The sequence below is a fragment of the Chiloscyllium plagiosum genome, unplaced genomic scaffold (assembly GCF_037043375.1).
Source record: "Chiloscyllium plagiosum isolate Xiang-an unplaced genomic scaffold, Cpla_swu_hap1 HiC_scaffold_3, whole genome shotgun sequence".
NCBI classification, from domain to species: domain Eukaryota; kingdom Metazoa; phylum Chordata; class Chondrichthyes; order Orectolobiformes; family Hemiscylliidae; genus Chiloscyllium; species Chiloscyllium plagiosum.
Genome location: NW_028270141.1, coordinates 49,395,416 through 49,418,489, shown reverse-complemented (window position 1 = coordinate 49,418,489; position 23,074 = coordinate 49,395,416). Strand labels below are relative to the sequence as shown.

Genomic DNA, 23,074 nt, shown 5'->3' with positions numbered 1-23,074 from the left:
GTCCACTTCCTCCACTGCCAACACTTAGCAGCAGCAACGTGAACCAGCTACAAGATGCACTGCAGAAATCATTGAGTCATCTTAGACAGCACCTTCCAAACCCACAACCATGACTCTCCAGAAGGAGAAAGGCAGTAGATACATTAAAATACCACCATGTACAAATTCCCCTTCAAGTCACTCATCGTTCTGAATTGCAAAATCACTGTTCCTTAAGTGTCACTGAGTAAAAATCCTGAAACGTCATCCATGATGGTGTTATGGTTTACCTAAGCATATAGACAACAGCAGTTCAAGAAGGCAGTTCACCACCACCTGCTCAACGACAATAAATGCCAGCCAGCTTCAACCACATCTGTGACTGAAGAGAAAATAACTAGCTAAATCTGATCATCTTTGTCAATGCCATTTTCCTTCACTATCTCCATATTCTGTGAATATCTTAATTTAGAAAGATATCAATGCCATTTTCCTTCACTATCTCCATATTCTGTGAATATCTTAATTTAGAAAGGTATCAATTTAGAATAGTCACTATTACTGAGATTAATTTTCAATTCCTGATTTTTATTAATTTGTTTTTAAATTCTATCAGATGCCTTGGAGATATTTGAATTTTTCCCTAGAGCACTAACATGGATCTCTGGATTATGATTCTAGTGATAGTTTTCATTGCACCACTATTTTCCTTCGGAGAGTCTCTAAAGATTGAATAATAAGAGGAATGATGACATAAAATGTGCAAAGACATGGCATTTCATGCCATCGTGCAATTTTGCAAATGCGAAGTTGAATCCTGCAGTGTAGAAACCTGTTGCATGACCCATTTTGCAAAACACAGCTTAATTTTTATTTATCTGCTGTTGAATAAAAACAGAATTTACACTTTGGAAACAGATAGAAACTCCAAAGCCCTGGTTATCCCACTGGTTCTTTAACCAGCCGTATTTTTCCCCATCACAATGTTTTGCTGTTTTGCTGAACAGTACTCAGGCTTCTGGAAAACTCAATTCTGGTTCCAGGGCATGTCAGCTGGATTAGTCTCTGCATTTGTTTTAAGGGAGTCAGATGTTTTTGGGAGGGACTAAATTCCTTTCAGGCTGTCATGCCGTCACACTGCCTAGTCTAAAAATCACTGATTAAACGAAACACAGAATATTCTTTTGATTCACAATTGTCCTGCTATCTATAAATATTCAGCAAATGATATATTTTCTTTCAATATTCTGCCCAATTTACATGATGTTCAATGGTGAATTGAATGGAGGAAATGCAAGAGGAAGACAACATCCTCAAAGTGACAGTAAGCTACAAAGTAATTGCTCATATTGATTCAATGTTACCTGAGGCTCCCTGGCTGGCTCAATAACCTTACCTTGTGAGTACAGTTCAGATGGACTCTGGATTTGTGTGTCCTGTGGTATTTGCCAAATTAAAGTCAGGGCATTGTACTGCAATTGGCCTTCAGCATCCCTCGCTGAATGACAGGGAAATCGCTCAGTATCCTTGTTTCTGATCTCTATCTGGTGACCTACCCCACCTCTCCTGGAAGGGACTGAAGGTTAATAACAGTGCAAAATGGATTGAGGGTTTGGCAGTGATACTTTGGTGGTTGAATAGTCTATTGGCCCTCATTATCACAGGTGGTCCATTGGGCGAGACCATATTTTCAGGCACAAAAGAAAAATATGGTCACCTCTCTGATCTTTCCATTGCAATTTCTTTGCTAATTAAAACTTATATCCTTCAAAGTTTGTGAGAAGATTTGTAGCTCGGGTGCTCATTGTTGTGGTTCTGTTCGCCGAGCTGGGAATTTGTGTTGCAGACATTTTGTCCCCTGTTTAGGTGACATCCTCAGTGCTTGGGAGTCTCCTGTGAAGCGCTTCTGTGATATTTCCTCCGGCATTTATAGTGGTTTGTCTCTGCTGCTTCCAGTTGTCAGTTCCAGCTGTCCGTTGCAGTGGTCGGTATATTGGGTCCACGTCGATGTGCTTATTGATTGAATCTGTGGATGAGTGCCATGTCTCCAGGAATTCCCTGGCTGTTCTCTGTTTGGCCCAGTTGAATTCATGTTGCTTGTCATCTGCGTGCGTGGCTACTAAGAATAGCTGGTCGTGTCGTTTCGTGGCTAGTTGGTGTCCATAGATGCGGATCGTTAGCTGTCTTCCTGTCTGTCCTATGTAGTGTTTTGTGCAGTCCTTGCATGGGATTTTGTACTCTACATTGGTTTAGCATCCACAGATTCAATCAATAAGCACATCGACCTGGACCCAATATACCGACCACTGCAATGGACAGCTGGAACTGAAAGGCCTGCTTTGGGCCGTACAGTCATTGTAATTAGCTTAATGCTTTTCTTGGCTGAAAATGAAAACTTAAACCCTGAGGTTTGGATTCCTTTCTAGTCCTATTCCTCTGGTGGGCATAGGAAATTATAAATTTAACCAGTAAAGTGATATTGGTTTCAGATTGAGCCTGACACAATGTGAAGAAAATGTCGGCTAGATTTCTTTAATCAACAACAAATAACTGATTATTACCAAAGCAATTTAAACAAACAGAGAAAAAGACTATTGACTGATAGACAGGCTTAGACTGTACAATGATTGATGTGACTTGTATTCTAACATCTTAATCTTAACATGAGGTCAAACTCCACTGAAGCAAATGAGATTTGCATCAAATAGCAAATGAGATTATACAGGCAGATCCTGTAGACTTCTCAACAATTTCTCCAAATATTAATGAAACTGTGGGTCATCAAATCTCATTAAATACCACAAGAAATTACAATCCTTCACTTCAACAATGTGACTTTGAAATTCTCTTAAATTCTTTGAAATCCCATCATGACCTGCTTCAATGACGGTTCATGGTCTTGTGGTCCATCTTTCTTTTCTGTGTTTGTGCTCCCCTGGATGCTGGAAAACTATGATCATGCACATCGTCATAAGCATTTATCCAGCTTTTCATTAACAGTGAGTTTCCCCAAACCAATGCTGCTGCTGGAATTTTCCTCACCTCCAATCTTGCACAGCTAACAGCAGTCCTACTCAACATGGAATCTTCCCTGTGTCTGCTTCTTTCTCAACACTAATATGTCCCCAAACTTTGCTTCTGTGATCCCTGAACTGTGCTCAGCAACCCATCAGAAACCTTGCAATTAGTCTTGCCTCTATCTTTTGGTAGAACTGCATGAAATTAATTGTGGGACAGTCAATTGGAGCAAACCCTTAGATCTCTCTGTGCAGCTGAACGATAGAGTGTTGCCATTTTCACAGAATGCTAGCTTTCAGCACAAATTACATACAGAAAAAAAAAGGATTCATCAGAAGTGTCACAATCGTCTGCTTGCTGAGTTCATGTTTCAAGTCACAAGCTTTGAATTTCAGGGCCATCTTGTCGTCGGGTAGAATGAAAATTCCAAGGACAAGAATTGAAGAGGCGGCAAGTATGATGTCAAGAAGGCTATCTTTTAATAATCTCTCCCAAAACTAGTTTCAGTCTCTACCTCATGACTCATCAAGGATTGTAGTATTGAAAAAAGAAATATAATTTGCTTTTAAGGTGCCAGCTTTATTGGTAACCAGTGGTAACAAGCAGTTTTTCTTCACTTGTTACATTTAGAATTGAACTACGTGCTGTTCACAACCTTTGTAACTAATTCCTTGATTTCTGTTCCCACATTCACTCTGCCACCACTGTCTCAGCTGCTTTGCTGTTCTCCACAAAATCTTAGCCCATTGTCTGCTGACCCCCTTATCTGTGCGTTTCCTACTTCCACACTTGACTATTCTGAGACTCTCTTGGTTGGCCTTCTCCTGCCCTCTTCATATACTTGAAATCATTTAAAACTCTGCTGCCTAATTCATAACTTGCATCTATTCATTCCACATCCCCGAACTTGCTGACCTACACTGGCCTTTGGTTTGGCAAAGCCTTGAGTTTAAAATTCTTATCCAAATGCCCAAACCCCTCCATGGCCTTGTGTCTGTTTAAGTCAGTAACATCCTCCATTTCTCCAACCCTTTCAGAGCGTTTCCCTGGCTTCACCATTTGTGGCCATGTTTTCAACTGTCCCGGCCCCAAGCTCTTAACATCATTCCTGAACCTCTCCACCTCTCTCTGTTCCTTTAAGACCCTTTAACCAAACATTTTGTGACCTGTCATAATGCTCCTTCTTCGCTTCACTGTCAAATTTTGGATTATCGTACTTGTGAAGCACAATTTGCTATATCAGAGGCACTATATAAATGTAAGTTGGTGTCATAAGGTCTTGACACTGAAATATACTGATTATTTATTGAATAGTTGAAGTATCCCACATGGTCTTGGAGCCAGAGATCTAAACTTGCTTGTGGGTAGAATATATTGGCCAAACAGTCCACATAGGTGCATCTGCAATGAAAGTACGAGGGGAAAGCCATAACTGGTCTCAAAGTATAGATGCTAGGATTATAATTCATGAGTAATCAGCATCTTGTCCTGTTGTGGCACAGGAGACCTTAGTTCAGAATGTTCATGGGAGGAGATACCATAGGGAGACCAAAGATGGAAAGAGAGAATCTGGCAAGGAAGGCTGTACCTCCTAAAACCTCTGGGCACACAGTTTTCTATGTCATGCGATAGACTGCGCAAGATCCTATTTCATCTGGTGTCACTGAGATCATTCGGGATGAAGTTACGTTTCTTTAGAATGTCCCTTCTCAATTCCCACTTCACCTTTATCCAATTTTCTGGCATTGTATGTATTGAAGATGGTGTGAACAGAGACTTCTTGCTTTCCATCCCGTATCCACATTCCACTCCCAAATCTCCCCTTCTGGTTTTTTGCTTTTGGGGACCCAAAGAACTGCCATGTGACCAACCAAAGCAACCTCTCAAAGAACATAAGAACAGAAGATAATAGGAGGAGTGGGTCCAGGGACCAGCTTCATAATTCAGTATGATTTTGGTTGTCTTTGGCTTCAAGTATCCTTCCCACATCCCACCACATACCTACCCGTTCTTCATATCTCTTGATTATTTGAGGAACCAAAAATCTGTATCTCACCCTTAAATGTATTCAATGGCTGAGCGTGCAAAACCCTCTGGACTGGAGGGTTTCAAAAATTCACAACACTTTGAGTGAAGTTGCTTTTATTTATCTTAATCGTAAAGGATTGCTGCCTTACCCTGAAACAGTGTCCCCTTGTTCTGGATTCTCCAGCTAGGGAGAAAAAAAAAATCTCAGTAGCTATCCTGACCAACTTTTTTCATAATCGTGATTGTTTCAATGAGATCACCTCTCATTCTTCCAAAGTCCTGGGAATATAGAACCAATTTACTCAGCTGTTTATCATAACACAACTCTCTCATTCCATGGAAGAGACTAATGAAACTTGCTGTACTGCTGTCAATGCAAATATGTCCCTTCTTAAACAGAGGAACTACACAAAGTACTCAGATTGTAGTCTCATAATTGTAACGAGCATTCTTTATTCTTGTATTTTTCCTTCCAGTTTGCCCCAGCCTTCCTCAGTCCATGCCTCAATGTTATTCACTTATCTAATCTTTCTTCTTCTTCAACTGCTTTTATTCCCAATTTCTCCTATAATTGTTGCCAGGACAAGACTGTTATGTTTTCATTTCAATGTCCTTACTTGACTACCTTCCTCTGTCTAATTACTGAGGTTGTATTTAGCCATTCTTCTGATTCCAGAACTTATTCATTTGTATTTCTATTCATCCAGCTGAATCTTAGCATTTTTTGCTAGACACATAAGTCACATAGGAGATGTAGCAACCTCCATAAGTCCAAGGATACAATAATAATCTATTTCTGTAATATTGGTAAAAAGGTTCATATTATCCAGGACACTGGGGAAATGTCCTCCATTGTCCCTCAAATAACTAGCCCATGGTATCTTTTTAGTCATCTGAGAGAGCGGACATGGCCAAAATTTAACATTTAATAAGAAAGACAACGCCAATGATAATGCAGATCTCTCTCAGTACACCACTCCCGCAGTATAGCACTGGAAAATCAACTTACATTTTGTGTTCAAGTTTCTGGAATGTAGCTTAAATATGCAACCTTCTGACATCAAGGACAGAGTGCTACCCAGTGAACCACAGCTGACATCAATGACAAAAGACAGCTCTTGACTGCTTCCAAAGGTAAAAACACCTAGTACAGTCACTAGTTTTGGAGTGTTGCACCTGTGGAGGCAAAAGTTGGTCTGTGAATAATGAAGATGAGAGAATGTTTTTTTTTTGCAGATGCTCAGATTCACCCGAATGATTAGAAATAAAGATGAATAAGTTCAGAAATCAATAGAGCTGCTAAGTCCAACCTTAGTAGTTAGAGAGAGGAAGATAGTCAAGTAAGGATATTGCAAATGAAAACATAACAGTCTTGTTCTGGCAACAATTGAATGGGAAATTGAGAATGAAAACATTGAAGAAGAAGAAAGATTAGATGAGTGAATAACATTGAGACATGGATTTAGAAAGGCTGGGGTAAACTGGAAGGAAGAATACAAGAATAAAGAAGCACTGCTACAATTGTACAGGGTTTTGGTGAGATCACAGCTTTGTGGGACGATGTGACGCTCAAACGGGATACTGTATTTCCTACATTCCCAATTTACACAAATACTTAATTTATCTGTAAAACACTTCAGGATTCCTTGAGATCATGAGATGCACTAAATAAATGCTTCTATTTCTTTCAGTGCTTTGTGTGATCTCATATACCAACGTCACATTATTTGTAGATTACGTAAGAAGATCATGTGATGCAATGATTGTGTCTTTGCCTCTCACCCAGAAGGTCTGGGTACAAGTCCTCCCTGGAATAATGTATCCAATAAATGTATTCATAAAGGTTGATTAAAAATAATTCACTCAGCAGCAGAGAGTAAATAAAGATGTTGAGCAACTGAACTGTATAGTGATAGATAAAGAAGTGGTGCTGAAAAGGCTGGTAGCACTCCAGGTAGAGAAATTGTCAGGCCCAGATGCGATACATTCTAGATTGCTGAGAGAAGTAAAGAGAAAAATAAGTTAATACTCCAAGGTGTTTGGACTTTTAGACAGAAATAGACAGGGCTATGGACCGTGTGCAGGCAGATGGGATTAGTTTAGAATGGCATCATAGTTGGCATAGTGAGAAAAAGGGCCTGTTCCTGTGCTATATTGTTTTATGTTCTATGACAATCAGTATTATTTTGTCAAGGGCAGGTCACGCCTGACAAATTTCATGACGAGGAGACACAGGCAGTAGATGAGGGTAGTGCTGTGGATGTTGTATATTTGGACTTTCAGCAAGCATTTTAACATGGTGCCAAATGGCAGATTAGTGAAAAATTAGAAATATTTGGGATTGATGTGTCATTGATAGCATAGATTAAAAGTTGGTAAAAAGATAGGAAACTGAGGGTGAGTATAGATGAGTATTTTTCAGATAAGAGCTGAGTTGAAAGTGATGTTCCCCAGGGTCCCTTGCTTTTTCTGATTTATATAAACATTTGGAGATGGATGTTGAGGGCAAAAGTTCTAAAGTTCCAGATGATACCAATCTAGGGAGATTAGTGAATTGGGAGGATGACGCTGAGTGACTTCAGAGGGACATTGACAAGTTGGCCAAATAGGCAGACAAAGTTTAATGCAGAGACCTCTGAGATAGTTCATTTTGGTAGAATAACCATAGAGAGACAAGGCAGCCTCAATGATATAACTTTGCAGAGAGTACAGAAACAAAGGGATCTTGGGTTCACATAGACACAGAATCCTGACAGTGTGGAAACATACCATTTGACCCAACAAGTCAACACCAAACCTCCGAAGAGTAAACCATCCAGAACCATTCCCCTACCCTATTACTCTACATTTCTTCTGACTAATGCCCCTAACCTACACATCCCTGAACACTATGGACAATTTAGCATGGCCAAGTCACATAACCTGCACATCTTTGAACAGTGGGAGGAGACCGGGGCACCCGGAGGAAACCCATGCAAACACGGGGAGAATGTGCAAATTCCACACAGACAGTCACCCGAGGCTGGAATCAAACCTTGGTCCCTGGAGCTGAGGCAGCAGTGCTAGCCACTGAGCCACCATGGCACCTATGTGCCTGCATAATTCTCTCAAGGTGGCCAGGCAATTGGAAACAGTAGTTAAACCAATTTATAGGATCCTTTGGTGTATAAATAGAGGCAGAGAGTATAAAAACAAGGAAGTAATGCTATTACTTTTACAAGTCATTCCTCAGACCACATTTGGAGTATTGTGTTCAGTTCTGGACACTTTAAAGCTCTGCAGAGAGAGCAGAGGAAATTTACTGGAATGATAACAGGAATGGGGGATTTTAGATACAAGGAAACATTCGAGAAATTGCTGGAAAAACTCAACAAGTCTGACAGCATCAGTGGAAAGAAATCAGAGTGAATGTTTTGGGTTGCGTGACAATTTCTCAAAACCTTTCTCAGAGAAAGCGAGCTTTTTCCTTGGAGCAGAGAAGATTAGGATGACCTTATTGGCATGTTCAAAATTATGAACAATTTTGACAGAGTAAGGAAGAATATCCTGTTTCCACTAGTTTTAATATCAGTAACAAGGGGTCACAATTTCAAGATTTCAGCAAAAGAGTTGGTAGCGAGATGAGGAGAAAAATCTTTACTCAGTGAGTTATTAGGATTTGAAATAGGCTGCCTGGGAGAGTGGTGGAGCTGGATTCCGAATGAGTTAAAAAAAAGAGTTGGATAAATACTTGAAATTAATGAGTTTGAGGGCTATGAGATAGGGCTGGAGAATTGGAATGCCTGAGTAGCTCTTTTGGAAGCTGGTACAGACATGATATGTCAAATGGTACTGTAAATTCTATGATTCTATAGGTGTCCCAACTTTATGATATTGGTTTATGCTGTGATTTGGAAATTTACCACTTTCACAAAGTGACATTCTAATCAAAGAACCAAAACAAATGATAGGGGCTGGAGGAAACTATCATGTTTGTGGCTCCTTGAAAATTGAAGTAAACTTTGATATGCTGTTCCTGATTCAATGATGAACATTAATTGTTTTAAGAATTACTTTTAGCAAAAAATTCATTCAGGTGGAAATGTTCAAATTGTGTTTTGATTTCCTGCTTTTCTTTGTCATGGATGAGGCTGTTCTGTTCCAGCCTGATTCAGTCAAGCGATAGTTTCTTCACTTAGTAAAGCTATACAATATCTCATTGATAGGAAGCAAATGATGGGACAGATGTAATCGATGGAAGTGGGATATCCTTCACACGCCAGAAGAGGGGCGTCAGAGTCAGTGGAAAATTCATGCCACCCCTGGACTGGGAGAGAGTTGAGAGGAAGTACACATCCAGGTCAACAGGTCATTCCTATCTTCCCAGAACAGATCTGTCATCAGTCTCAGGGGTGCAACTTTACAAACCAATGACAGATGAGCAATGTGAGGACAGAAAATATATTCAATATGGTGGTGACAGTCAAAAACAAGAAGAAAACAGCACAGAAGACTGGGAAACCAACAATGAGGATAAAGCTCAAAGCATATCTGTTTCAAAAGTTGGGATTTCGAAAGAAACAATGGATGAACTGAAAGCCGTTCTTAAAGAGAGTCCCTTAATTACCAGCCAGCAAAAAGTGAATAATATAACTAGTTGTTCTACCTCTGATTTGAATGTACAGAGTCCTGAGGAGAAACCTAGAGATGAAGAGGGTAAATCCTCCACCATCTTAAAAGCACAAACTAGCAGCCCCAGAGAGCTGACAGCACAGGTACCACGCAAGAAAGTTGCTGGAGATGAGATGCCAAAACAGTTGGTGGCTACTTCCAATATCCAAAAATCAGAGAACATCAAACCAATCGTTTTGAAGGCAATGGAGTTACCCAGCCACACTGACAGTGGGTTAGACTCAAAGCATGATCCAAGTTCAAATGTTAAAGGTTGGTACTTTGCTGGTAATGTGTTACAGTTCATTGAGAAAGTTCTAATTCATGGCAGCGTGCTCCTCAATTCACATATTGCAGCCTAGAGGTTTTACCTTTGTTTTCATCACATGACTGACCAAGAATCTCTCCCAAATGATTTGCACATTAATCCTCAACCTGTTTAGTCAAACAATGGGCCTACCTTCCTTGATCAGTACTTTATGAATCAAGAGCTTCTGGATCAGAGACAGGGGGTACCCACTGCAACACTTGACTTCCATGGAGTTGCGGTGAGGTTTCTTCAGTTTATTTAAGTTCTAGCCAGATGTCTTGACTTATCAAGATCTTGGGTGTGGAGAAATGAACTAGCTCCCCTTTTTTATTCACCTGGCCATAATTTTAACAAGGTTAATTTATAAAGGATCCCTTGCCTTATTGATATATTTCTCCAAGACTAAATGAATTTGTGTTTTAAAAATAGGTCAATTTAACCAGGTTTTCTTGAATTCAGAAAAGAGTGAATTCAGAAATTCATTACTAAAACAGTGACAAATAATAATGCAACACAGACATGTACAGATTAGTTATGAAAAGTAGAAATAAAAAGTTGAGTCCAAAAAATATAAAAGTTACAAGATATATGGTTCAGTCTCTGCATTACTTGTGAAGAGTAGATATTTGACAGTTGTTTTTGAGGTTCTTAGCTTTGCAGGCTGATTGAAATTCTTTTGCCCTGTTTTCTTTTGACTTTTTAGCTAGCTGGTGTCTAGCATACAGAGTGATAGATTCCTTTCCTTGAAATGATGGTGGTGACTAGTAGGTGGATCTTCAACTATGATCTACACAGCACATTAGCGCTCGAACCCAGGATAGTATACGTGTACCTCCACTCAAGAGCAAACTTTCTTTCACTAGCTCACACACACTACGATTGAACTGGCTTTTGACCCCATTCTGTTGTATTCATGAGAGGGTGAGACTTGTGACATATATCCCTCGACAGAATACTGTCTTTTTTTTCATGTTCTGACATAACTTGCAGAGGTTATGGCTCACTTTGCAGTCCATTTTTAACTTTTTGAAGCTTCTGTGACATATGCAGGTATGACATTCCAGAGTTCTTCTCCAGACAGCATAAGGCCATGAAAGAATATATTCTGACATAGACTTAGGAGAAACCATGGAGAAATGTTGTTAAAAAAACATTTATATCATTTCTCCACTGACAGGAGATGCCAATTTGTCCTTGACCAGAGTTGTTCAGCCTAAGTCTAAAAGAAAGCACTTAAAACTGTCTGAGATAACTTCTTGCAAAATGAATTTCACTTTCAAAGTGAGGAGACCACCTTTTTGGATTTGGTGTGATCAGCTACTTTCAATTATTCAGTACTTTCAATCCCAGGCAATAGATTCTGTGCAGCTACCAATTCCTTTAATTAACTTAAGCATTTCAAACAACATCACTCCTGTATCTGCTTTGCTGAAGGAAATATAACCTTATTGTGCAGTCTAGTCCTATATCTCACATCATTAAACATGATGTGGAGGTGCCAGTGTTGGACTGGAGTTGACAAAGTTAAAAATCACACAACACCAGACTATAATCCAATAGGTTTATTTGGAAGTACTAGCTTTTGGAGCACTGCTCCTTCATCAGGTAGCTATGGAGCAGGATCATAAGACATAGAATTTAGAGCAAAAGATCGTTATCTCTTTCACCCTCAGCTTGTCATCAGCAACCTCTTTGTTTGCCTAAACTTTTCTCTCTCTCTTTAGGCACCATCTCCATGTACTTTATTTTCTCCCACCGAACTCCATGATCAACATAATTTCTGTGTCTTATGATCCTGCTCCACAGCTACTGATGAAGGAGCAGCGCTCCCGAAAGCTAGTACTTCCAAATAAACCTGCCAGACTATAAACTGGTGTTTTGTGATTTTTAACTTAATCACTTAAACAGATTAGCTGATCATTATCACATTGCTAGTTTGAGGGAGCTTGCTGTGCATGATATGGTTGCTATTTTTCCAGAAAATTACAATAATGACTACACTTTAAAAGTACTCTGTTGATTGCAAAAGCACTTTAAGATGTTCAGTAGTCATGAAATAGCCTTTATAACTGTAAAGACGTTTCCCATAACTATAAACCTGTTGGACAACATGACCTGTTCCTGCATTTTGCATTCTATGCAATTCAATGTAATCAAGTAATCTGTTATTTTACAGTTAACATGAGAGACCTGCCTATGCTTAACAGTGTAACTCCCTCACAAACAAGCACCACTATTGAGCAAGCGAAGCAACAGATCACAAGGGAAGACATACGATTTATCCGTTTTGAAGCAAGTGACTTTCATGGAATTTCAAGATCGAAAACGATTCCATCTCGTTTTTTTCAGGTATGATATGCTATTTGCCTTTAAATGGATAACATAACATGCTGATTGCAGAAAGCCACAGGTAAAAAAATCAATTGCCTTCCATATTTCCATTGTCAGTGAGTAATCTGTTGCAGTTTCATTTTAATGGTAACAGACAAGCTTTGTTACATAGCTTGATTTTATTGGGAGTATTTTTACCTCTGAGTATAAATGTTGTGCAAAAATTCTATGTCTGGATTAAGAGCAGCAACAAACCTACCCTAGTACAATATTATAAAAAACTGTAAACTTTCAAGTAAGACACTAAACCCATGTGCAAATTGTAGTGTTTAATTTCTCTGCATTTGATTACCTGAATCTGAGTAATTGATCTTTATTTGCTGTGCTTGATTGATTAGGCCTGGGTATTGATTTGGAGCAATACAGTTAGCTGGAAGCTGTTGAAGAGTGAAAGGATAGGCATTTAAAGGTCTGTTAAGAAGTAAATAAATTTAATAAGCTCTGTAAATAAAGTTCCTGTAAACTTAAATCCTAGTATCATCTCTGCATAGACAAATAAAAAATGCTGCAAAAACTCAGGTTTAGTAGCATCTGTAGAGAGTAGCACCTATAGCAGAATAACATCTGTAACAGAGTTAACGTTTCGATTGTCCTTTCTTCAGGAATGAAAATAGTTGGGGAGGGGTGATATTTGTGTTAAAGATGGACTTGGGTGGGAGATAATAGAGTACATGGAGAATGGGCCGAGAGAGAGAGAGAGGGAGACGGTTACGCAAACAAAACAAGCTGAGGGAGAGAGAGATAAAGGCTAGAGAGTGCTAATGAGATGTGCAAATCATTGAAAATAAGAAAGCTATGCTAGGAGCAGGCTGTATAACAGGATATAGGGGTTTGAGCAAAGATAATGAATGAGGAAGGGAATGTTCATGTTCAAAAATTGTTAAACTCAATGTTGAGATCTAAGACTATAAGGTACCACAGTGGGTGATGAGATGTTGTTCTTCCAGTTTGTGTTGAGCCTCACTTGAGCACTTAAGATTGGAGACAGAACTGTTGGCATGGGAACACAGTGGTGTATACAAAGGGCTCTGAGTGTCCTGTTACAGAAATCAAGAAGAATTAGTATGCAGGTACAGCAAGTGACTAGAAAGGCAAGTGGCATGTTGATGTTTATTTCAAGGGAAATGGAACAATAAAATAAGAAAGTATTGATGCAACTGTACAGGGTATTGGTGGACCATATTTAGACTATTGTACAGTTTTGGTTTTTTATTTTAAAATAATTTATAATTGCATTAGAAACAGTTCAGAGAAGGTTCACTTTATTCATTCCTGGAATGAATGGCTCATGTTATGAAGAATGACAGAACAGTTTGGGCCTATATCCACTAGAATTTATAGAATGAGAAATGATCTTATTAAACCATGTGAGATCCTGTGGGGTTTTGATAGAGTTGATACATTGAGGATGTTTCCTCCTGTAAGGGAGACTAGAATTAAGGAGCACATTTAAGAATGAGAGACCATGAAGATGAAGACAAAAGAAAAGCTTTTTACTGTCAGATTGTTGTTGCTCTATGGAATTCTCTTCCCCAGAAAAAAATGGAAACTGGATCATTGAAAATTTTCAAGGCTGATTTGGATAGATTTTTGATAGAGGAGGGAGTCAAGGGTTGTGGGGTGCAGAGATGATACCACAGCCAGGTCAGCTACAATCCTATTGAATGGCAGAGCAGGCTGAAAGGGCAAAATGGCCGATGCCTGCTAAATAATTTGTTCCTGTGTTAATGTTAATCAAGTGACTTTTTTTACTGGCATTTTCAAACAGTGGACAATGAATAACAGTCCTGAAGTTTAATACATTAACAGGGGATTAGCAAAGGGGGATTTCAGCATAATGGCCCTGATTTTTCAATGGTCAGTTTGTATTTATTCCAGTGCAGATGGGAATTGTTTATGGGGGTCTCTGAAATCCTCATTGTAGCAGACATCAAAGAAAGCATCTGGCGAATTGAATTTTCTTCTGGGAAATTCATCAATGCCTGGAACCCCTGAGAGAGTCCATATAAATCAGATACTTCAGAGAGTGCTGATGAAATTAAGTAATACAATTACGCAGGATATGTTAAACTATTAAATACATAGTCTAACTCCCAAGTGACTATTCAACCGAACACATACATTTACCTCGTATTTACCAACTGCATCTCCCCAGACCAGTTACATTGCACAAAACCTGACCCAACATCCTTACCACTTGCTTCGGGAACTCCCCACCCCTCTCCATCCAGCCTCTCTGCTGTGCCCCTCTCCACTACCTGACTCCTCATCTCTATGATGGGAATGGGTTTGTGGACTAAATTGTCCATTCCTGTTCCTATGTGCCTAATTAAGCATTATTTCTCAGCATGGTAAGGAACTGATGTATTTGGGGAGAATGTTGAGTGATGGGAAGAGGGGGGGGGGCCCTGGCTGGGGAATGGAGGCCGATAGGGGGAATTCAGAGAGTGCGCAGAATATGACTAAATGGCTGGACCATGAAGCTGAATGGATTTCCTGTAGTGTTGATTGAGGTCTGAGGATTAAGAATGTTTGTACTATTGCCTGGCAGGAGAGCAAAGGACTGAGATAAAATCTATTGTAGGAATTACACTTTGAGCTTCAGAAGAGATTTACCAGTTGCTGGGTGTGGAAGGTTTGAGTTATAAAGAAGGACTGGATAGGCTGGGATTTCTGCAATGGAGCATAGAAGGTTGAGAGGTGACCTTATCAATGTTTATAAAATTATAAGGGATTTAGATAGGGTTAATAGTAGGTGTCTTCTCCCTAGGATAGGGGCTTTTAAGACCAGGGGACATATTTTTAAGGTGAGAAGAGAGAGAGTTTAAAAAAGAGATGAGGGGCAACATTGTTATGCAGAGAGTGATTTGCATGTGGAATGAACTTCCTGAGGAAATGGTGGATGTGGGCACACTTACAATGTTTAAAAGATACCTTGATAAATACGTGAATAGGAAAGATTTGGAGGGATATGGGCCAGGAGCAAGCAGGTGGGAATAGTTTAGTTTAGAATTATGTTCAGCATGGACTGGTTGACCAAAGGGTCTGTTTCTGTGTTTTATGACTCCATAACTCTATTGATCTAAAGAGAGTTCTGACCTGTACTTGTTCAAGTCTTCTGATTAGTATTTCTTAGATTCTGAAAGAGTGCTGTGTTTCACTAGTGTATTGTATAGATCCAATTAAGTTATCTCCCCCACCCCCCAACCACTTTGTATGACAGGCTTATACAATGCTTTAACTTTCACAGGGATTTAAAGACCAGAGATGTTGTTAGTGTACTCTAAACTGATGACATAAGTACTTTTTAAAAACACCAGCACAAAATTGCATGGAAATTAACTTGGCCAAACTTATGCTTCTTATACAGGAGAAAGTGTTTCATGGTGTGCCTCTCCCGAGAGGTTATCTGGAAGTAGCTTTGGACCCGAAGGAAAATGGAATGAATCATCCCAATTTCAACAGTGACATACTCTTAATGCCCGACATCTCAACCTTCAGAATCCTGCCTTGGGCTGACAAAACTGCAAGGATTATTTGTGATGCTTGCTCAATAACAGGAGGTCCTCTTCTGACATCCCCCAGACAGATAGCAAAGCTTCAATTGAACCAGCTCCGGGCATATGGCTTCACCTTGTACTCATCGTTCACATATGAGTTTTGGCTTTATAGTTTCACTCAGATATTAAACACACCAGCGTCTTTTCCTGCTGCGACTCTCCTGAATAACCATGACCAGAACTTTGTGCAGGAGTTATTCAATGATATGTATGGTGCCGGGGTTGATATTGAAAGCTTCTCCTCTTCCTCGGGGCCTGGCCAAATGGAGGTCTCTCTCCGAGCTGAATTTGGAATGAGTGCAGTGGACAATGCTTTCACGTTCAGGACTGGAGTCAAAGAGCTAGCAAGGAAACATAATAATGCTGCCAGCTTCTTCACACCCTCCGGTTTTGGCAACTCAGGCACATTTTCCCACAGTCTGTGGGATGCCAATGGAAGGCAGAATCTCTTCTCTGATTCAACGGCAGCGCAAGAGCTGTCTGGCATTGGGAAGCGATGGCAAGCTGGCCTGGCACAACATGCTGCTGCCCTCAGCTGTCTAGTGGCACCTGGCCCCTGTTGTCGCCAACGCTACAGCGCAGGGAAGCATGAAGGGGTCGTTGACGTGACCTGTGGCTCCAATGACAACAGCTGTGCCATTAACACCAAGTTCCATGGTGGTGGGGGCGCCCGTCTTGAAAACCGCCTGGCATCAGCCATGGCAAACCCGTACATCGTCCTTGCTGCCACTGTGGCTGCAGGCCTTGATGGCCTCAGGAGGGGTTCCTCTGAAAGCTCAACACAAGGTGCGCCCATTCTTCACCCACTGAAACCCTGCAGCATTCCTGTTCGGTTGGAGGATGCACTCATTGAACTGGAACATGACTACTGTATTCGGAGAGCACTGGGTGAACCTTTCATCCAACATTTCATTGCTGTTAAACGGTTTGAATTGAAAACACAGGCATTAGATGGTGAAGATGAAAAGTACCTAGAGTACTTCATCTAGTAAAATGGCCATAAATGCATATTAAAAATCATGTGCAGAATACCATACATCACACCATATACAGCACACAGTATAGCATCTGTAAAGTACAACATATACAAGATATCACACATATAATACCATATAGCATATAATTGACATTGCATACTGAAAAAAAGATAAGATATATATAAAAACAATATATCGTTCATAGTATACTATATACAAAATGCTATGCATTTCATATCACAGTGATTATATAAAAATGTATTATATTTGATTGATTATACCATGTAGCATTCATAACTTGTACAACATATAATAACTAATCTATTACATGCTAGATAGACAATTCATCTTAATAACAAGTTTCGGAATTCTCAATTCACAAATTCAGTCCTTATTCTTTAAGTTGGTGTCCACTGGCACTGGTGGGGGTAAATCCTGATGTTAGAAGTGCTTACACCATTTGATTTAATGTTGAGTAATCTGGGTAGTTAGCCTGATCCTTGGGAAGGAAATCATTTTCTTTTGTATCCTCCTCCAGTTTTATTGTGGATGCATAAAATTGTGGATACCTATATAGTGCATCAGAATTTTGTATGATGTGACTTTTTAAATGGAGTTTGATCAGTTAGGAAATTGGGAAGATTTGGTTTTATATTTTTCTTTCTAACTTACTTCTAAATGATTTCTAATTGAAATGGGACTTTTCTTGCTTTCATACCAGGAGTTATATGAGAAATAATGGCCCATACCTTCTCCCAGGCATTAAGTTTAATTAAACTGTTCTCAAGAGAATACAAATGAGCACGACTGCCAGAAAGCAGGAATAGATTCCTCATTTAACAGTGTCTCTGAGTCTTGCCACCTTCCTAAAATGGCCAAATGAGATTAGCAATGTGTACGATTTGTTGCATTTTTTAATGGATAAGACAAGTCCTGAGGCATTTCTGTATCTTTGTATTGGTAAGCATTGGACCAACATTAAATCTTGGTGTTGGTCACAGGAAAGACAGGTGAGGCTTTGAGATACCATATTGTGAAGTATTAGCAAAAGTGAATTGCACAGAGGATCCTTCAACGTTATTGAATAGGCACAGAAATCTTTCCAGTTATCATCAGAGCAAGAGTGCACTGGAAAGTATAGGGAGATAGCTAAATATCCCAAGCAGCTGACCTATTTTGTATGTTCATTCTTGGGACATGGGCATCATTGGGACTTATTGTCGATCTGTGGTTGCCCTGAGAGGCAATTGGACCACAGAGTAGCTTGCTTGCAATGTTCCATTTAAGTTCTTTTCTGGAGTATGCGGGTGATTTATTTAAATGCACAGCCTCCATAATCTTTTTTGTGTGGTAACTTAAAGGAGCAGCATTTTGCATGGCCTTTGCAGTAATTGGCTGTTTGACTGACAGGAACAAGGAATGTTGCTTGCTTGCCCACTCCAGAAGGCCGGCAACAGTCAACAATATTGATGTGGAACTGGAGTCAAAAGTATGCCCAAGCTAGGCAAGGTCAGCATATCTCCTTCTTTGAAGGGTGTGAACCTGTTTGGTGGATATATAGTTATTTAACTCTTTATTTAAAGATTATTTGTTTAAACTTGAAATATAATTCTTGTGCTGCTGTAGCAAGATTTGAACTAACTGGATTGGCTTTTCCAAGTTGGGTTGTGATGCTGACATCAGCCTCCATTCTAGATCAGCAACCTGGAAGTGGCTCATTGGTCTGGATTTTCCTGAAGATGTCCATTTAAGAAGCCAGTTCCAGGAACTTGGTCAGTTAAGGACAGTGGGTTGATAAAGGAAGGGAGAGGCCTGAAAAAAGGAATACAGCCATGTCTAGCTAACAATAGTCAAGAGGTGCTGCTGAGGCAGGCAAGTGAGGTCAAGTAGCACGAATACAAATTACATTCTCTGATACCTTCAGCAAAGGTTATATTGAAGAGGCCTACAGTAGGCTGGGGGTATTTGGGGTGGGTGGGCAAAGAGTCAGGGGATCCCTAGAGCAGAAGCCTTTTGGATTGGCTACATCTCTATTAAAGCACGGAGGTTCCGACTTCCCTGGAATCTCCCTCTGCTACCTCTAGGGAATAGCATGCATGTCAGAATGGATATGGGTGGCATTGTGCTGATGGAGAAAATGCATCATGGAGTGTTCTCAATGTGATTTAGCTGGCTGCCTCTAGGGCTGTTTCCACTGATGAAGGTGAACATAGCCCATTGTCTGTAAAATAAATACAAGTAATAGTTCTGTCAAAGCATCACAACACAGCGGCCTGAACATCATAGAACACCACTTCATGGTGAAGATTAGATTAAGAAGGTAGGTTTTGATTTGAAGGGTATAGCCCTAGTTGATAAAGCTGTTCAAAAATAGCACATGCCATGCTGGAATTTATGAAGAGAGACATTGGGTACACAAGCGAGAGAACCCACTAAACTTTCTATTAGGTTAGACCACAATACGGGTTAAAATTATGTTCAGTTCTAGGCCCAGTCTTTAGAAAGCATGTCAAGGCCTTTGAAAAAGTGCAGGTGGGATTTCACAAAAAAAAGGGACTTGGAATTATGGACTTCAGATGGGTGGAGGGCTGGAGAAACTGGGATTGTTCTCCTCAGAAAAGAGAGGGTGAGGGAAGGGATAATATGTTCAAAATCATGTGGGGTTTTGATATGTTGGCAGGAGGATTAGTAAAGGGAGTACAGAGGTTTAAGATAAAGAACTTGAGGGGCAATTAAACTGTCTTTTTTTAATGCAGTGAAGTTTTTGATCTGGAAGGCAGTGTCTAACAGAATGGCAGAAGCAGGTTCAATAGTAACTTTCGAAAAGGACTTGGACAAAGACTCGAAGAGCAGTGCTATGGGAAAAGTGCAGGATTGGTAAGATTTATTGAATAGCTCTTTACCATTTACAAGCAATCAAACAACGCCAAAGAGAAATAAGGATGGTTCTCTGCCTTCTCCAAGACATCAGTTACCACATAGAGCCTGAACTGAAAACATTTATTCAAGTCGTCACTCCAGTTCCAGCCAAAGAGCAGAAGAATAGGGACTGACGATGCATTTCAACCTTTAGTAAAACTACTGAATTCTGTTTGAACTTTCTACAATATTGCAACTTTGAGCTGTTTTAATTGTTCAGCCTTTGGTGAGAATAAAAATGTTTAGCTTGATTAACATCTACACAGTTGATGATTGTTGTTCAATAAAATATGAACAGACTACAAGATGCATTAAAAAGGATACAGTTTTGTTCTGCAAGTGTATGTGCTACATAATTTGTCATATATCTCCATTTTGATGTATTTCAGCATTGTGGTAAAACCTCTGTGTTATAGGCTTTTATACTTTGTCAGAAGTCACATGACACCAGGTAATAGTCCAACAGGTTTATTTGAAATCACAAGCTTTCGGAGCAATGATCCTTCATCAGGTGAAGTCTCCACTTTGCTCTGAAAGCTGTCATTTCAGATAAATCTGTTGGACTATAACCTGGTGTTGTGTTAAGTTAAAAATCACACAACACCAGGTTATAGTCCAACAGGTTTAATTGGAAGCACACTAGCTTTCGGAGTGACACTCCTTCATCAGGTGATAGTGGAGGGCTCGATCGTAACACAGAATTTATAGCAAAAATTTGCAGTGTGATGTAACTGAAATTATACATTGAAATATTGGTTGTCTGTTAAGCCTTTCATCTGTTAAAATACAGTGATAGTTTCACTTCTTTCATGTGTAAATCACAAAACCTTTTTTTAAAAGTTGCATTCTCAGGTTAGCTGTTAACAATGGTGATAGCTAGACAATATGTTGAAGGTGTTAGCCCCCTGTTATCTAAAAAGTGAGATAACAGAGTTTTCCATAAATACATGCAGTTTTTGAGCTCAGAGTTCTACATGAATGTATGCAGTTTTTGAGCAAAGTGCAATGTAACTCTGCAAGTACAAATTCACCCCACAAAATATATGTGTGCATGTGGGTCTTTGTCTGTCTGTGTGTGTGTGTCTGTATGGGGTGGGGGTTGTGAGTGTGAGAAAGTGTGTGTGTGTGTGTGTGTGTGTGTAGTGAGTGCAGAGTGTCTTAAGTCTGTGAGGGGGTGCATGTGTGAGTGTGGGTGTGTGTCTATAAGGGTGTGTGTGGGTGTCTGTGTGCGCGTCTGTGTGTACCTGTGTCCATGTGTATGTGAGAGTGTGTGTTTGTAGGAATATCTGTGTGTGAGTGTAGTGCAATGGTGATCACCTGTAATGTGACATGAACCCAAGGTCCCGGTTGAGGCCCTCCCTCTGGGTACCGAACTTAGTTATCAGCCTCTGCTCGGCCACTTTCCTCTGCTGCCTGTCCCAAAGTCCACCTTGGAGGATGACTTCCTCAGGAAACAGACACGTGCTGCAAATGATAGGGTACCTTTCGTTGTTCAGTACTTCCCAGGGGCTGAAAAATTATGTCATGTTCTTCGTGACCTGCAACACATTATCAGTGAGGAAGAGCACCTCACCAAGACCTTCCCCACATCTCCACTACTTGCCTTTAAACAACCGCCAAACCTCAAACATATCATTGTTCGTAGCAAACTGCCCGGCTCTCAGGACAACTCCATATAACCCTGTCATGGTGGACGCTGCAAGACGTGTCAGATTGTGGACGTAGATACCACTATTACATGTGGAAACACTGCAAATTTTTGCTATAAATTCTGTGTTACGATCGAGCCCTCCACTATCACCTGATGAAGGAGCGTCGCTCCGAAAGCTAGTGTGCTTCCAATTAAACCTGTTGGACTATAACCTAGTGTTGTGTGATTTTTAACTTTGTACCCCCAATCCAACACCGGCATCTCTAAATCATGACTGGTGTTGTGTGACTTGCAACTTTGTCCACCCCAGTCCAACACCAGCACCTCCACATCAGTTCTGTTTTGTGGTATGTTTGTTAGTTGTATTATATTTGTGATGTGATATATTTCTGCATTGTGTTGTGTTTTTATTTTGCCTTTGTACATGTTGGGATCTCCATTTGTTGAATAATCAGAGGTAACAAGTGCAACTTAGCTGCAGTAAGCTGTGCATAAGAAAAACAGACAACTTGCATCAACGTGCAACTGTAAGCTGTGAGGCAATGAATAGAAACTGCCTTGGACTTGAAGATTAAACATAAAGCTGTAACTAGAGGGCAGCATCTTAACATAATCTTAGTAGTAATAGCTTCTCTATGAGACAATAGAAAGACACATCAACAATATGTGTAATTTCTACCATCAGTCTGCAAGGATAAAAATCACACAATACTAGGTGATAGTCCAACAGGTTTATTTGGATGTATTAACTTTGGGAGCGCTGCTCCTTCATCACATCCACCTGATGAAGGAGCAGCGCTCCGAAAGCTAGTGCATCCAAATAAACCTGTTGGATTATAACCTGGTGTTGTGTGATTTTTAACTTCATACACCCCTGTCCAACACCAGCATCGCCAAATCGAATCTGCAAGGAAGTATTTCAAACAAAGACTCAAATAGATGCCAAGAGAAATGATGGTGGAGGAATTATGAACATTTCTGCCTACTTTGATTGTGCAATAAGTAGGAATATGTTGAGGCTGACACTGTAAATGGAATTGCGGACACATGCGATTGAAAAGGTGTGGAGGTAAGAATCAATTTGTTTTTATGTGGCTTCTTTCATGAATTCAGGATGTCCCAAAGCACCTTCCAGAAGGCTGGAGAGAAGATCACACTGGGAACACCTGACTCAGTTGGAGGAGAGGCAGGTGAACCTTTATCTCATCTGGAAGGACTGTTTGGGGCCCTGGATGAAGGTGGAGGGGGAGGGGGTGGTGTACCAGCAGGTTTTGCATCTTTTCTGGTTGCAGGGGAAGGTAACTGGGAGTTCAAGGGGGGTTGGTGGGGAGAATGATGCAAACCACGGACTGTCAAAGGGAACAGTCTTTGTGGAACACAGAGGGGGTGGGGAGGGGAAGATATTCTTGGTGGTGGGGTCTAGTTGGAGTTGGCAGAAGTGTTTGAGTATGATGGGTTGGATATGAAGACTGGTAGTATGGTAGGTGAGGACAAGGGGGACTCTGTCTTTATTGTGTTGGGAGGGTTTAGAGCAGTGAAATAGGGAATGGAGGTGGTGTGGTGGAGGGCTGTCTGAATGTCAGAGGGAGGA

General features: G+C 40.3%; 1 protein-coding gene across 3 annotated transcripts; it reads left to right on the top strand.

Moving 5' to 3' along the window:
* Positions 1-1,194: 1,194 nt before the first annotated feature.
* Positions 1,195-20,171, top strand: lgsn (lengsin, lens protein with glutamine synthetase domain). Of its 3 annotated transcripts, none has more exons than XM_043681496.2 (4): positions 1,195-1,303; positions 9,231-9,948; positions 12,162-12,334; positions 15,747-20,171. In XM_043681496.2, the coding sequence occupies exons 1-4, from the start codon at positions 1,262-1,264 to the stop codon at positions 16,923-16,925; spliced, it is 2,112 nt and encodes a 703-aa protein (XP_043537431.2). In that variant the 5' UTR covers positions 1,195-1,261; the 3' UTR covers positions 16,926-20,171. The 3 variants fall into 3 exon arrangements, with proteins under 3 accessions (XP_043537431.2, XP_043537421.2, XP_043537442.1); XM_043681486.2 differs by having other exon boundaries at positions 1,204-1,315; XM_043681507.2 differs by having other exon boundaries at positions 1,253-1,378.
* The last annotated feature ends 2,903 nt before the right edge of the window (positions 20,172-23,074 follow it).